This window comes from Hypanus sabinus, chromosome 5, assembly GCF_030144855.1.
Source record: "Hypanus sabinus isolate sHypSab1 chromosome 5, sHypSab1.hap1, whole genome shotgun sequence".
NCBI classification, from domain to species: Eukaryota; Metazoa; Chordata; class Chondrichthyes; order Myliobatiformes; family Dasyatidae; genus Hypanus; species Hypanus sabinus.
The window spans coordinates 37,346,016-37,363,479 of record NC_082710.1 but is presented as its reverse complement, the minus strand read 5'-3'; the positions used below and the strand labels follow the sequence as shown (position 1 = coordinate 37,363,479).

The following is a 17,464-nucleotide window of genomic DNA, read 5'->3' as shown; positions in this document are numbered from 1 at the left end:
TAGATATCCTGCATATCATAAATCTTCCCATGACATCCATGAATTAACCTATTCCATATCGACTTCAACCAAGGTAAGCCACAGTAACAATTCCAGTTCCTAAAGTATATTGCTTAATTTAAAGTTAGGCTAGTCAGAGACATGGGATCCAAGGGGACGTTGCTTTGTGGATCCAGAACTGTCTTGCCCACAGAAAGCAAAGAGTGATTGTAGATGGCTCATATTCTGCATGGAGGTCAGTGACCAGTGGTGTGCCTCAGGGATCTGTTCTGGGACCCTTACGCTTCGTGATTTTTACAAATGACTTGGATGAGGAAGTGGAGGGATGTGTTAGCAAGTTTGCTGATGACACAAAGGTTGGGGGTGTTGTGGATAGTGTGGAGGGCTGTCAGAGGTTACAGCGGGACACTGATAGGATGCAAAACTGGGCTGAGAGGTGGCAGATGGAGTTCAATCCAGATTAGTGTGAAGTGGTTCATTTTGGTAGGTCAAATATGATGGCAGAATATAGTATTAGTGGTATGACTCTTAGCAGTGTGAAGGATCAAAGGGATCTTGGGGTCCAAGTCCATAGGATGCTCAAAGCAGCTGCACAGGTTGACTCGGTGGTTAAAGTGGCATACGGTGTATTGGCCTTCATCAATCGTGGAATTGAATTTAGGAGCTGAGAGGTAATGTTGCAGCTAAATGGGAACCTGGTCAGACCCCACTGTGCTCAGTTCTGGTTGCCTCACTACAGGAAGGATGTGGAAACCATAGAAAGGGTGCAGAGGAGATTTACAAGGACGTTGCCTAGATTGAGGAACATGCCTTATGAAAATAGGTAGAGTGAACTCAGCCTTTTCTCCTTGGAGCGACGGAGGATGACAGGTGACCTGATAGGGATGTATAAGATGATGAGAGGCATTGGTCGTGTGGGTAGTCAGAGGTTTTTTCCCCCAGAGCTGAAATGGCTGCCACAAGATGGCACAGGTTTAAGGTGCTTGGGAGTAGGTAGAAAGGAGACATCGGGGTAAGTTGTCGTTTTTTTTAATTCAGAGAGTGGTGAGTGTGTGGAATGGGCTGCCAGCAACAGTGGTTGAGGCGGATACGATAGGGTCTTTTAAGAGACTTTTGGATAGGTACATGCGGCTTAGAAAAAATAGAAGGCTATGGGTAACCCTAGTAATTTCTAAGGTCGGGACATGTTTGGCATAACTTTGTGGGCTGAAGGGCCTGAAATGTGCTGTAGGTTTTCAATGTTTCTGTGTAAAAGCAGAAGTAATTGTCTAAACAAAGGACGGATGGGCAGTAGTTAGTGCAGAATAGGCATTTAGAAATGCAAATCTATTTTCACCCAATATGATACTACAAAACTAGAGAATTCAATGCAATCCTAATCATTTTATGACAGTATCTAAGGCACAGTCAAGCTTATCCACTCAAGAGAAATTTATTTTCAATATTTTCTATAAAATGAAAGCCAAAATCTTGCCAATTACAAGTTGCATGATAAAACAAATATAAAACAGGAGTTCCATACACAAAATACTGGAGGACTCAGCAGGTCAAGCAGCATTTATGGAAAAGAGTAGAGAATCGACATTTTGGGCCTGAAATGGTGACTGTTAACAAAATGCTGCAACATGACAACATATTGTAGAGCATTGCACCTCAGAATAAAACTTAAAATAACCAGACAAAGTCAGGCTGTTAACAGAAATTATGCTTGTTTTACAGAAATTCTTTGAACTAGTTCCACGTACTGTGAAAGGAAGAGAACCTAAGAGTGCACAATATTTAAAAGGTACTTGATAAGGTGTTACAAAGATCATTGTGGAAAGTAAGATATCCTACTTTTGGAATTATTCCATTGGAAGCAGGATATACTCTTGCCTCCGCTCAGCGGATGATAGCCTTTTCAATCTTATTGGCTAGGAAAACCATTTTACTTAAATGGAAGGACCTTAACCCTCCTACCACCTTTTACTGGCTTTCCTCGATCATGTCCTGTTTAAGTCTAGAGAAAATAAGAAGTTGAACATTGAATACATCCTTTAAATTTGAAGAAATCTGGTGACCTTTTATTCAATATTTTCATATGATCTGATTTTTGAGCTGATTCTCTTCAGGCTATTTTTTCAGAACCTTGGATTTGATCAGAGTCTCTCTTCTCTTGGTTTTTCTCTCAGGATGGACTGACCAGTCCTCTTTTTTCTGTTTAGAATAGTGTTCTTTTTTCCCCTCTTTTATATAAGAATTTCTAATAGTCCTTCCTTTCTTCATAAATTGATAAGAGGAGAATTATACATTCTATATCAAATTCATACTTTGTAGATCAACACTATGTGTGATTCTGATGTTGTTTATTTTACCTTCTGTATGTGCTGCTATTGACATATATACCAGTGATACTCTCCTCCTGTTTGCATACACACTTTTTTTTAATTCAATAAAAAGATTGAAAAAAGAAAAGGAAAATAAGGTATCAGTTTCAAGACATGGTCTGCCAATGTAAACATAAATGCTAATATACTGGCATAAATTGAACATTGGTCAGGTATGAAACAGTGGGCAGAAATACATCTGTCAAAGCAGTGAGAAAGATTTCATAAATGGTACACCACAGTGACTGGTACTGGGGCCTCAACATTATACAATTTATAGAAACTGCTTGAAGATACCAAAAGGTATAATTGCTAAATTTAATAACAGAAAGATAAATGGGAAAAAAAAAGCTTGGAAGGAGGATGAAAGTAAGCTATAAAGGAACAGAAACAGGGAAAGTCTATGAGCAAAAATCTAGTAAAAAGTGAAAATACCTGTTTTGGCAGGAAAAAATTGTATATTAGCTCTGTTGTAGTCTGGGTATCCTAATGCATGATACACAAAAGCAGGTACAATAAATAATTGAGAACAGAATGCTTCTGCTCATGCAATATAAAAATAGGAAGGTCATGCACATTACGTAGGGATTAGAGAGACCATGTCTTTGAGCATTGATCTCTTTGTGCAGGGAAGCAATAAAAACAGTCCACATTAGGTTTATGAGACTGATACTTGGGAATAGACAAGCAGTATTGTGACAAAAGTTTGAATAGTCTAGAGTTGCATCTGGTAGAATTTAGAAGACCTAGAGGGGACATAAATGAAACATCAAAAGGGTTCTGATGATATTGTAATATAATAATGTAACTGTGATAATAAAACAAAAATATTTCATTGGATATTAGCAATTTTGCATCTCAAAGAAATGTAAACATAAATAATTGTAATTGTTTGATGTACAAGTAAAGAAATAAAAGGAGAAATGACATATTAATGATAATTATGACAGGGAGGTAGTGATTGTATGATATACTTGAAATATTCTATAAATCTGTACCTGTATAATTTCAGCTCACGTAGCCATATTTTCATGGAATCAATGATTGGTGGCAAATTGTTGTGAGCTTTTTGTTTAATCATTGAGAAATTGTTCTGTATAATAATAACACCAAAATCTGCAACAACAACATTTTCAGAAATAGGAGACTGCGGAACAACAACTACAGGTGCATTGATTTGAATATCCAGTGACATTCTGGTGCTCCGTTCTGCAAGATCCTTCACTCCAGAAGCAGCTTGGACAGTTGCCTCAGTCACAGCTTCCCTGGCAGTTTGGAATGTATTCATGAAAGCCTTTTCAAAAGAAAAGTGCAATATATTGTCAACAGCAGAAACAACATGCATAATACAAAAAGATTCAAATGATACACACTTTCAATGAAAACAAGATGGTTTAAAACAATGAAAATGGTGCACAACAGAATTCTATATAGCTTTTAATAAACACAGAACTTCCTTACCAATAATGAAGAAACAAATTTTTTCACAAAGATGACCTGAATACAGCCAACTGTCAATTTAATAGAATTATCAACCACATTCAGATCAGTATAGGCAGCACCTTCTGTAGCATCCACGTAAGAAGTCATTTTAAAGCTGAAGACCTCTTTTCCAGTAAGGGATACAGCCTTAAAATTAAATAAAAATTAAAGTAAGTGGTATTAAGAAAGATTTGTAGTATTAGGAAAAGTGTCAAAATAGCCCAACTAGTTAAGACCCCAAAAACTGTCCATCCTATTCTTTTAAACAAACATGATCCAGTGTTCAAAATCGATAAATGGATGCATAACATAGCTGTCTGGTCTTTCAATAGCAAAGTTAACAAACAGTTTAATACAGAGCATTTTGAAATACCTTCTTGTATGGTGCATTTTCTTCAGCATCCAAAACTACAATATTCTTTAGTTTCGTTGTTACTTCAGTAGATCCCTTCCTCAAAACCACCACAGCATCAAGACCTACCCAAGCACATTTAAAATTTTTACAAGATTAAGTGAAAATGGTAAATTATTTTTCACACAATAGATACACTCATTAATATCTGGGAATGAGAGAAGAATTGATTAGGATGTTTCCTTATCCATGAAGTTAATATCCATGCGCCCTGCACTCCAGTTGCTGTAACAGCCAGGATCTCCCAGTAGTCATACATTTTAATTCCACTTTCCATTCCCACATCAACACATCTGTCCACAGTCTCCTTTACTGCCAAGTTCAGGCTAGATGCAGATTAAAGTAATAGTACTTTATATTGCCCTTTAGTTGCTTTTGACGTGATGACATGAATATTAATTGACTTCTCTAATTTCTGTTAAATACCCCCCTTCATCTTCCCATATCCTACTGGTGCCTTTTATTTGTCAATCACCAACACATTTCTCCTTTTGGTTCCCCTCATCTCCTTCCCTTTATTCCATGGTCCACTGTCCTCTCTTAATATGTTCCATTTTCCACCTATCACCTCCCACCTCTTAAAGCAATCCCATTTTCTCCTTCTTGCAGGGGCCTATCTTCTCCCCTCACCTGGATTCATCTATTACCCAGCAGCTTTTGCTCCAACCTCACCTCCCTTGGAACAACTTTCAATACTGGCCATCTCCCTTCTATCTTTTTAGTCCAAAAGAAGGGTCTCAACACAAAACAGTAACTGTCCATTTCCCTCCCATTAATCCTCCAGCACTGAGTGTGTTAATCTTAACACTGAAGCTCTAAAATTTGAGCTAAGACTAAATAAGCAGCATTGTCCAGCTAGATGATTATAAAGATATGGGATTTGTGACTATTGCATTTGTATGCCTAATCTGGTTAAATTCCCATTGTTACGAAGGATGAACAACTCTGATGGGCAGAAGAGTACAGAGCAGCCCATGCCCCCCCCACCCCCTTTTTGGAGAATCGCAAATGGCTACTATTTCAATGCAGCTAACAAGGAAGTAAGAGAGACAAAAGGAAATCTGCCAGGGCAGTTGTTATTGATAACAGCTCATGAAAGAGAATGAGAGAGAGACACAGCTAAAAGGTACCCCATGGTGGAATGGCTCCTACTAACAAAAGAGGAGCAGAACCATTGATTACTGCTATTGTCTTTTGGAAAAGGATTGTTTACTTGGTACTGTTCTATTCATTTAAACCCCTCAGGGGTCAACCAGAGTGGGCTGGTTTGATGGGTTACATCATCCCAACCTGATTGACACCTGAGACCCCGTGAGTGGGAATATAAGTGAGGTCTGGGGTAACACCCCTCAGACACACCAGGAGAAAAGCTAGTGAGCATCAGAAACCCACGAGACGGTGGGACATCGAAGACCAAACGAAGGGTCGGTAAATTTTAACTCTGTGTTTTATAGCGAGGCCGGTGGGGGGCTTGTGTGTGTGTCCACCCCTGCCTGGGTGACGAGTCCACCACAGAAGAACAGTCTAGCTAAAGGATGGCGGGGGTCATACCTGAATGGCCACAACAACAATGCATCAACAGATCAAAATCGTAAAGGAAGGTTGGCAAGACAATAGCTGTTACTGCTTACACGTTTTCTCTCTCTCTCCAACAACTGAAACACAATGACCAACAACTACCGCAGCCTGCATGAACTGAACTGAACTTTATATTTTCATCTGACAATTCATTATCCCCTAGACAATGATAGAGCTTGTTTTGTTATTATTATTATACCTGCACTTTTAGGTTTAGTATTGCTAACGTATATTCTCTGTATATTCGCATTGATATTATTTTGAATATTTCTGCTAATCAATTTTGTTGAAAATAGTATCACCAGACTCCAACGGACACTTCTATCTTTGCTGGTAAGACACCCAGTTACGGGGTACGTAACACCATGAATTAGAATCACTGAAATTTGTTCTGTGACAGCAGTACAGTGCAAAGACAAAGGAATAATGAGGTCATGTTCATGAACCACTCATAAATCTGCTGCAGAAGTGGATCCTGAATTGTTCAGTGTGGGTCTTCAAACTTCCGTACGACCTCCTTGACAAAAGTATTAAGAAGAGGGCATGGTGCAGATCGTGAAGGATCTTAATAATGGGCGCCTCCTTCTTGAGGCACCATCTCTTGGAAATGTCCTTCATGGTGGCGAGAGTTGTGCCCATGTAGATAATCTGAGTCCATTTGAGAACTAACTACAACTTCCACGGACCTAAATTCCATTCTATTGCCTGAATATACAATGTAAATTGAGCAGGATTTGCATCATTGGGCACAAATCATGAAGGGAGCATGCTAGTACCTCTACATTCTGAACAGTTTAGGGAGATCTGGCATGGATAAAGACACTACCAAACCTCTACAGGTGTACAGTGGAAAGCATTCTGACTGGTTGCATTACAACCTGATATAGAAATTCCAATGTGCAGGAACAGAAGAGGCTACAGAGTGGTGGACTCAGCCAGTTGTATCATAGGTACAGCTCTCCATCAAGGACATTACCAAGAGACAATGTCAAAGAAAGGTGATATCAATCATTATAGACCCCACTATTTGACCCATGCCCTCTTCTCAATGCTGCCATTTGCCAGGAGACAAGGACAGGAGCCTGAAGATCCACAAAGCATAGTTCTTCCCCAGTGCTACTCGAAAAACAGTAATACTACCTTGGACAATGGTTTTTTTTTGGTTTCCCTCAAATTGCACTGTTTCATTATGCTTATTTTATTGTACAAGTTTATACAATTTCAGTGTTTGCTAATTTGTTTATTATGTGTGTAATTTACTGTGCTGCTGTTGCAAAAGGCTAATTTTCATGGCACTTATACCCTGCATATGAATGCTCAGTACAATACATTTGAACCTGCATTAACAATTAAGTAGATTTTAGAATAAGGCACTACAAAACAACTTAAATGTATAGGAGCACACTTCAGAAGCAGACAACAAACTAGTAGAACAAAACAATGATATTTGTTGGAGAAGGCCGAATTAAAGGCACATTTTTGAAGGACTTTAGAGATCTTTAATTAAGCCCTTGACCTCTGCTACACCCCATCTGCACTCCTCTGCACCTGATGAATGAAAACAGCAGAAAAATCATTAATTTCCCACTATGATCACTTGTGTTCTGATATTTCCATTCACTCATTAAAGTCCCTTAAGAAGTTTATTTGTAATAATTATTTTTCCTAGATTCCTACTAGATATCAATATCCAAAAGCTGCAACTGAGTCTTAAAATTCTAAACCAACAAATATGTTAAATATAAGTTACAACACACTATGGACTTTGCATTGAACCTTAAAGGAAATCTAATTTACCTCTTACAACTCTAAATATATTATCTGTATTTATCATGAAAATGTTATCAAGGTTACTTACCTTCAATGCTTACTTCTGCAATTCTTTTCCTTTGATCACTGATGAAAATCTTCAGAAGTGCCAATTCTGCATAACTATGAATGTTGATCATATCATATGTTGATTTTTTAGAAGCTGCAAAAAAAGCAGAACATAAGTAGCAGAATACAATATAAACAATTCAGAACAAAAAGAAATTCAAAACATAACCTAGAAGTAACTTGGGTACAATGACAACAAAAAAATAAGATCAACTGAATGAAGAGCAACTGGTAATTATAATCTCAAATGGAGGATGGGATATAATGAGAAGATATATTTGTGCCACATTTATCAAACTAAGGGAGTTGAAATCTTGTGAGACAAGATCATTTTTACATAAATCTTCAGTGCGTGGATGTGGCTTCTTGGAAAATATAATTTTGAAACCGTAACAAAGACCAGAGACAAGAAAAATATTATTTTTCTCCGAGATGCTTTCTGGAATACAGGAAGCAATCAACGATAGAATAAAATACACGTAACAGAATCATTCAAAATGAACCAAATTATAATAGTTACAATCAATTTCCAATTTTACTTCTCTTTGATCTAAGTACAGCAAGGCACAGTTTTAGCTGATAACTCATTTATGCCTAGTAGCTGGTAAACTAAAAGAAATTTAAATTGTCAGTATTTCAGAAGATCTTATTTTAGTTATGAATGCTCTCATTGGCTCTAGAGGCACCCAACTAACCTTGGACAAGCCCATCTCCAACATTAATTTTAATCGTTATTTCTTTGTATCAGAAATTCATTGAAAATTGTTCTCAAGCTTTGTTAAAAATGCTCAAATGCTTCACATGGATAACTACCATAACCTCTGCGAACAGTTCAGTTCCTTTGATAGCTCAATGGGATCACTTTTACTCACCTGAACTATAGCCTTAACTCCCTGAAAAGCATCAATTCCCATCCCAGTATCTTCTGAGTTCCCCATGGAAGTTAAGCATTCTTGTTTTTATTGTTTTATATTATTTATGTTCTCTATTATGAAAATGACCCCTATAACACTGACATCAGTTTATCTACTATTGAAATCTTCACTACTTTCTCAATTCCAAATGTGACCACTTCAATGTTATAGTGGCTGGTCTGCCATCTTTCATCCTCAAATAATTAGTTCATTTAAAAACTGCCACTTTTCTGTGCTGTAATTCCTGCTTATATATTCCCTCCAAATCTAAGACTTCTCCCATTCTTGTTGAGCTGAACTACAATGCCTTGTTATGATTTGATCCAAGAGTACAAGGAAAAGTGGAGTCACTTGTAATTGCATTATATTTGGTTCCATCATATCCTCTCCAAATCTCTTCTTCCTTATCCTAAACCTATGTCTAGTTTTATCAGAGAGACCTTCCTTATCCATAGAGGGCATAGATACTGGTATGAACTGCCTGATATATTACCGGTAGCTGGGTTACTGATAGCGTTTAAAAAGTGTCAAATTGAGCATTTGAATCAAGTTGGCACAGAAGACTGTAGACCAAGTAGAAACAAAGTAGAGATATGTCCTTCAGCAAAAATTAAAAGCAAATGACCATTTCTTACATGATTTTTTCTTTGTGAAGGCCTTTTTCTCCTCAATGGCAGGGACTTGTTCATCTGAACTGACCTTGCTTTCAGAATGTGGTACAAGACTCTTCAGGAAATTAACAGAATTCAGCAGTGCTTCAGTGTGTAAATGGACATCCAGAGAAGAAATGTTTGCCTAAAATAAAACATAATAACAAAGGACAATTCCAATTTTAATTTTCTAAGTCCACTCTACTGTATAGATGGAAAAAAGTAAACTTTAAAACATGACTCATCCCCAAACAAATTTAATTCTAACAGTGTTCATCGATGCTTGTTATAACATTTTTGTACAGAAAATATCAAAGCTTGTTAAACTGCATTCCACAAATTCTTGAAAAAAATATCATATAGCTAAGCAGATAGTGAAGCTCATGAAATTCCCAACCACGCATAGGTAAATACTATGCATTTTTGCACCATAAAATATGGTATAGAAATATTAATCCAAGACGTACCATCAATGGGAGCTCAGATCAAATGTAGGCTTCAGGTGAAGTTCTACTATAACTAGTCAGATGAAGTGAGATCCATGTTTCAGTCATTCTGCCCCCTTACTTTGGCAAATTACGGCAATCATTATATATTCAGGTTAGCTCAGCAGCCTAATGTTCTGAGAGCAGGAGCATCTCTATAAATGCACTATCAAATCTTCTGAGACCTGAGTGTAGCTTTATGGACTGTAGTTTGATTAAAACCTGCACAGTAACACTTTGAAGATATCCTAGTATCCTGTAGTTGCAGCAACCATGCCCCCATACATCTTCAATTTAGACAGATTTGAATTTTATGCTACAAGTAAAAAACACAACTTCGATTAAGAAAAAGCTGGCCAATTTCTGCCCAGATTAAAACAATGCATGAAAGTATCTCAAATGTATTCTGTAGAGACCGATGATTGAATACTTATTCTTAGTATTTGTGTAGCACAAATAGTATTTGCAACATATATTTGTCTTGCTGCAAGAAATCATGCATTGCTTCACAAAGAGAACATTGACAGTTTAGCTCAAACTTTGCCTTGAAGTCCCCAAGATAGTTGGTCTCACTGACACAACAACCAGAAAAGGTCTGTCTTCATATCATTTTTTGCTCCCCATTTTTCCTCTGCTGCTGGAAAGGGCAGTGCAAGTGGTCACTAGGTTAAGAAAGATGAACATGCAACCATGAAGAAACAGAAGCTCATTAGGATGTATATATTATATTAAAATGTAATCAACACCCTAACATAAGGATTCCCTTCTGATCATCTTCTCACATACTGTATTTTATTTCCCCAATGAGCTCCTCCAAATCAATCACTAACAGTGGATCCATCTCTGATCCATTTTTGAAGATGTGGGGAAAGGAAGCAGTGAAAGGAAACTCCTTGTAATGCTACGACATATTTTACATGTACCATAAACATACCTTAATTCATCTCACACATGCCAACCAGACAGTATAATACTAAAACCTGCATGAAATTCATGATTAAAACTGAAAGAAAAACACAATCCACAGTATATATAAACGAACTGCCAGCCCAGTTTGTCTGGACTTGTAGCAGAAATGATCATAATATTTAACTTCGTATTTAACTTATTTAACTAATATTTAACTTAGGCATCTTCACTTTCCAGCATATTTTATCACAGTTCCTGCTTATTATGATCATAATATTTAACTTCGTATTTAACTTATTTAACTAATATCTAACTTAGGCATCTTCACTTTCCAGCATATTTTATCACAGTTCCTGCTTTTAGATGTATGAATATGCAGGGAATGGAGGGATATGAATTATGTGCATGCAGAAGGATTAATTTAATATGTTATTATGGTTAGCACAGATACTGGAGTCAAAAGGCTGATATTGTTTTTATTATTGTCACATGTACCAAGCTACAGTGAAAAGCTTGCCTTATATAATATTCATACACTTCAAATCATTGCACAGTGCACTGAGCTGGAACAAGATAAAACAATAACAATGCAGAACAAAGCTTAATAACTACAGAGAAAGTGCAGGGCAGGTAAACCATAAGGTGCAAGATAAAAACAAAGCAGACTGTCAGGTCAAGTCAAATATTTCATACTAGGGAACTACTTAATAGTCTTAACAGTACTGATCCATGTCATATTTTCAAAGTTGATATGGTTCTTAACCAAATGAAGCAAATATGAGAAAAAAGACAAACAACATAAGAATAATATCCTTTGAAGCCTTGAACCCAAACAAAATCGCAATCATTACTATTTCTTGAGGTAACTAAAAGTGCAACTTTATATGTTTTTAATTGGTAGCTGAAAGCAAACACACTCCAAAAAGCACTTTTGTCTATTCCAGGTAATGGTGATTATTGAAACCAGTGATCTGTTTTCCGTGGAACATTTACCTTGATGAGTTGCTCTGTATTGTTGTAGGTGGTTGTGAACTCTGGTCCATTTCGGTCAGCCTGAAATATTGATGTTAAATTACTTTTATTTTCATTTATACCATTTAGGATGCCACAATACAACTCCAAAACATTAATTACATTAATTAATAAAGGAATGCAGAAAGCACCAACCATTGACATTTTCTCAAAGCACAAACTAGAGATGAAATTCTTAAGAATCTGTTAATTCTATATTAATTTAATAAATGAGGCAGAACTGTTATCAGAATGAAACCACCCACATCACCAATAAGCTGTGCCAAATCACTTGGCTTTTGCAGATCTGCCAGCATCACCTAGACAAATATCACCCTAAATGGCACAGAGAATGAAAAGGAAAGGGGGAGAAAGGATTATAACACAATAGGCAAGAGGAGTTACATTAAGCAGCTTGGTTCTCAAGACTGCCTCAGCATTCATAATAATCATGACTGATCTTCTGCCTCAGGCTTCAACTCTTTTTTTATGCTGCTTCCCCACAACCCTCAATTCCTTTATTGTTCTCTACCATGTGATTACACCTCCATAACACTCTGGGGTAAAGAATTTGAGAAACTTAAAACCCTCTGCAAAAAGAAACACTTACATATAAGTTTTAAATTATCATCCTCTTCTAATTGTGCCCCATTGATCAAGACTCAGCCATGAGTAGACATTTTTAATCTCTCCATCAATCACTGTAGAGTACCCTTCTGCTTGCAAACTAATTTTCAAGGGGGATGGGACCTGGAGCGATAGAGCAGTGAAAGAAGTGCATGGAGTAAAGCCAGATCTAACATATAGAGAGGCTTTGAGGAAAGAGAAGCAGAATAAAGGGTGTAAAGGTAGTAAGGTAGAAGGGCTAAAGTGTGTGTACTTCAATGCAAAAAGCATCAGGAACAAAGGTGATGAACTGAGAGCTTGGATACATACATGGAATTATGATGTAGTGGCCATTATGGAGACTTGGCTGGAACCAGGGCAGGAATAGATTCTCAATATTCCTGGATTTCAGCATTTTAAAAAGGATGGGGGGGGGGGAGGGGAGGAGGGGTGACATTACTGGTCAGGGATACAATTACAGCCTCAAAAAGGGTGGGTAGTGTAGCAGTATGAGTCAGTATGGGTGGAAGCCAGGAACAGGAAGGGAGCAGTTACTCTATTGGGGGTATTCTATAAGCCCCCTGGTAGCAGCAGAGATACCGAAGAGCAGATTGGGAGGCAGATTTTGGAAAGGTGCAAAAATAACAGGGTTGTTATCATGGGTGACTTTAACTTCCTTAATATTGATTGGCACCTGATCAGTTCCAAGGGTTTGGATGGGGCAGAGTTTGTTAAGTGCATCCAGAACGGATTCCTGTCGCAGAATGTTGACAGGCCGACTAGGGGTAATGCCATACTAGATCTAGTGTTAGGTAACAAACCAGGTCAGGTCATAGATCTGTCAGTGGGTGAGCATCTGGGGGACAGTGATCACCGCTCCCTGGCCTTTAGCATTATCATGGAAAAGGATAGAATCAGGGGGGACAGGAGAATTTTTAATTGGGCAAGGGCAACTTATGAAGCTATAAGGCTAGAACTTGTGGGTGTGAATTGGGATGATGTTTCTGCAGGGAAATGTACTATGGACACGTGGTCGATGTTTAAGGATCTCTTGCAGGATGTTAGGGATAAATTTGTCCTGGTGAGGAAGATAAAGAATGGTAGGGTGAAGGAACCATGGGTGACAAGTGAGGTGGAAAATCTAGTCAGGTGGAAGAAGGCAGCATACATGAGGTTTAGGAAGCAAGGATCAGATGGGTCTATTGAGGAATATAGTGTAGCAAGAAAGGAGCTTAAGAAGGGGCTGAGAAAAGCAAGAACGGGGCATGAGAAGGCCTTGGCAAATAGGGTAAAGGAAAACCCCAAGGCACTCTTCAATTATGTGAAGAAGAAAAGGATGACAGGAGTGAAGGTAGGACTGATTAGAGATAAAGGTGCGATGATGTGCCTGGAGGTTGTGGAAGTGAGTGAGGTCCTCAATGAATACTTCTCTTTGGTATTCACCACTGAGAGGGAACTTGATGACGGTGAGGACAATATGAGTGAGGTTGATGATCTGGAGCATGTTGATATTAAGGGAGAGGAGGTATTGGAGTTGTTAAATTACATTAGGACGGATAAGTCCCTGGGGCCTGACAGAATATTCCTCAGGCTGTTCCACGAAGGGGGGGAAGAGATTGCTGAGCCTCTGGCTAGGATCTTTATGTCCTTGTTGTCCATGGGAATGGTACCGGAGGATTGGAGGGAGGCGAATGTTGTCCCCTTGTTCAAAAAAGGTAGTAGGGATAGTCCGGGTAATTATAGACCAGTGAGCCTTATGTCTGAGGTGGGAAAGCTGTTGGAAAAGATTCTTAGAGATGGGATCTATGGGCATTTAGAGAATCATGGTCTGATCAGGGACAGTTAGCATGGCTTTGTGAAGGGCATATTGCGCCTAACAAGCCTGACAGAGTTCTCTGAGGTGGTGACCAGGCATATAGATGAGGGTAGTGCAGTGGATGTGATCCACATGGATTTTAGTAAGGCATTTGACAAGGTTCCACACAGTAGGCTTATTCAGAAAGTCAGAAGGCATGGGATCCGTGGTAGTTTGGCCAGGTGGATTCAGAATTGATTTGCCTGCAGAAAGCAGAGGGTCGTGGTGGAGGGAATGCATTCAGATTGGAGGGTTGTGACTAGTGGTGTCTCACAGAGATCTGTTCTGCGACCTCTACTTTATGTGATTTTTATTAACGACCTGGATGTGGGGTTAGAAGGGTGGGTTGGCAAGTTTGCAGACGACACAAAGGTTGATGGTGTTGTAGATAGTGTAGAGGATTGTCGAAGATTGCAGAGAGATATTGTTAGGATGCAGAAGTGGGCTGAGAGGTGGCAGATGGAGTTCAACCCGGAGAAGTGTGAGGTGGTACACTTTGGAAGGACAAACTCCAAGGCAGAGTACAAAGTAAATGGCAGGATACTTGGTAGTGTGGAGGAGCAGAGGGATCTAGAGGTACATGTCCACAGATCCCTTAATGTTGCCTCACAAGTAGATAGGGTAGTTAAGAAAGCTTATACAGTGTATGCAAGGGATAGAGTTTAAGAGACGCGATGTAATGATGCAGCTTTATAAAACTCTGGTTAGGCCACATTTGGAGTACTGTGTCCATTTCTGGTCTCCTCAGTATAGGAAGGATGTGGAAGCATTGGAAAGGGTACAGAGGAGATTTACCAGGATGCAGCCTCCTCTCATAGATGCTGTCTGGCCTGCTGAGTTCTACCAGCATTTTGTGTTTTTATTTATTTATTTCCAGCATCTGCAGATTCACTCATGTTACCAGGATGCTGCCTGGTTTAGAGAGTATGGATTATGATCAGAGATTAAGGAGGCTAGGGCTTTACTCTTTGGAGAGAAGGAGGATGAGAGGAGACATGATAGAGGTGTACAAGATATTAAGAGGAATAGACAGAGTGGACAGCCAGTGCCTCTTCCCCAGGGCACCACTGCTCAATACAAGAGGACATGGCTTTAAGGTAAGGGGAGGGAAGTTCAAGGGGGATATTAGAGGAAGGTTTTTTTACTCAGAGTGTGGTTGATGCATGGAATGCACTGCCTGAGTCAGTGGTGGAGGCAGATACACTAGTGAAGTTTAAGAGACTACTATGGAGGAATTTAAGGTGGGGGGGGTTATATGGGAGGCAGGGTTTGAGGGTCGGCACAACATTGTGGGCCGAAAGGCCTGTACTGTGCTGTACTGTTCTATGTTCTATAAAACATCCACCATTGTCCCTGTATCTAAAAAGACCAAAGAAATATGTTTGAACGACTGGCGTCCTGTCACACTCACCTCAATAATAACCAAATGCTTTGAGAGGCTGGTCAAGAACTACATCTCTAGCAAGCTACCATGCACACTGGACCCCTACAATTCGCCTGCCGACACAACGGATTGATAGATGACACAACAGCCACATCTCTACACACCGTCCTTACACACCTGGAGAGGAGGGATATTTATGTGAGAATGCTGTTCTTGGACCACAGTTCAGCATTCAACACCATAATTCCCTCCACGCTTGACAAGAAGCTCAGAGACCTCGAGCTTCACCCTGCCTCGTGTACCTGGATCCTGAACTTCTTGTCAGATCGACAGCAGGTGGTAAGAGTGAGTCACCTCTGCTCCACAACACAGGAGCTTCCCCAGGGCTGTGTCCTAAGCCACCTCCTTTACTCTCTGTACACCCATGACTGTGTCACCATCCACAGCTCCAATCTGCTAAATAAATTTGCAGATGATACCTGTTACGTACTCGTGACACATGACAGTGGAGCCCTTGTCATGTGACTGGGGTTGAAGCTGTACTGGACTTGAGGTGATGGTCTTGTGATGGTGGAATGACGTCATTTTCCCGCCAGTAGAGATCATGTGACGGGTTTTTTTTTACAGGTTATAAAAGGTAGACCCCACCCTGTGAGGAGGGGCAGTTCGTGGCTGGATTTGCCAAGTTGACTTCATGCCACTGCGTGTTTGAAGTGATGACGCAGTTTAGTTGAAGGATGAAGTTTTTATTTAATGCCTAAAGTTTAAAAGGTTAATGCCAACAGGTTCTTTATGATTCTGTTAGTTCGAGGGAATTAGAGGAGAGTGAAGATTCAAGGTTGGAAGTTAAAGATCGAGGAGAATCGCTTTCTACGGTGAAACGGGGGCGACCTTTGTTTGATCCTTATTTGGAAGGATTTCGTTGACTATCTTCGTGCTAATCCCTAGGTTTACCTAGAAAGGATTGAAGGTAGTGGAGAAGGAAAGGTCAGTGCCTTTAAGCCGTTCTGTTTCGTAAATTCTTCGTGGGAAGTTCGACGTCGGGATCGAAGCAAGCGACGTGAGAGAGAACCTAAATCGTCCTGTAAAGTCTCTCCTTTTAAATGGACTGTGAGCATATCGAACTTTTGGCAATATCACTTTAAGAACTGTTTTGGAATACCACTTTAAAGAACTGTTTTAGAATATCACTTTACGAACTGTTTGAACAGCCGCTCAGCAGCTGTTTCCGGTTACGGTAGTGTTTGTTTACTTTTGGGGGGTTTGTTTTCTGTGTTTAATAAAAGTGTTGTTTGTTATAAGAAACCCTTGCCAAACTCATATATTTATTGTTGCCTGAATACGTAACATACCACATTGATTAGCCTTATCTCAAATAATAACAATGAGGCAGCCTACAGAGAAGTCATTATTTTGACACAGTGGTGTCAAGAAAACAACCCCTCCCTCAGTGTTGTAAAAACAAAGGAGCTACTTATGGACTACAGGAGGAACAGAGACAGACTCCGTTCTGGGGTTGAAAGGGTGAACATCTTCAGGTTCCTCAGTATACACCTCACCAAGGATCTCACTTGGTCTGTACATACCGGCTGTGTGGTGAAAAAAGCACAATGCCTCTTTCACCTCAGATAGTTGAAATTGTTTGGCACGAGTCCCCAAATCCTAAAGACTTTCTACAGGGGCACAATTGAGAGCATCCTGACTGGCTGCATCACTGCCTGGTATGGGAACTGTACTTCCCTCAATCACAGGACTCTGCAGAGTGGTGCCAGAAACAACAGACTCCAGGATAGCTCTTTCCACCAGGCCATCAGACTGATTAATACATGCTGACGCAATTGTATTTCTAATCTTTATCGACTGTTCTGTTGTATATCTTACTGTACATACTATTTATTACAAATTACTATCATCTGTACCTTGCACATTGAAAT

At 39.3% G+C, this 17,464-nt stretch overlaps 1 protein-coding gene across 3 annotated transcripts in view; it reads right to left on the bottom strand.

Annotated features, from left to right (window-relative positions):
- vps13a (vacuolar protein sorting 13 homolog A) overlaps positions 1-17,464 on the bottom strand; it is a 361,176-nt gene that overhangs the window by 165,319 nt on the left and 178,393 nt on the right. For all 3 annotated transcript variants that reach the window (XR_009512162.1, XM_059969760.1, XM_059969759.1), the window contains exons 28-33: positions 11,668-11,727; positions 9,266-9,425; positions 7,697-7,810; positions 4,222-4,325; positions 3,828-3,995; positions 3,365-3,660 (exon numbers count right to left, since the gene is read on the bottom strand). Coding sequence is in view for 2 of the 3 variants with exons in the window: in XM_059969760.1 (XP_059825743.1) it covers positions 3,365-3,660; positions 3,828-3,995; positions 4,222-4,325; positions 7,697-7,810; positions 9,266-9,425; positions 11,668-11,727 (902 nt within the window). In the remaining variant the exon portion in view is untranslated. The remainder of the gene's footprint in view (positions 1-3,364; positions 3,661-3,827; positions 3,996-4,221; positions 4,326-7,696; positions 7,811-9,265; positions 9,426-11,667; positions 11,728-17,464) is intronic.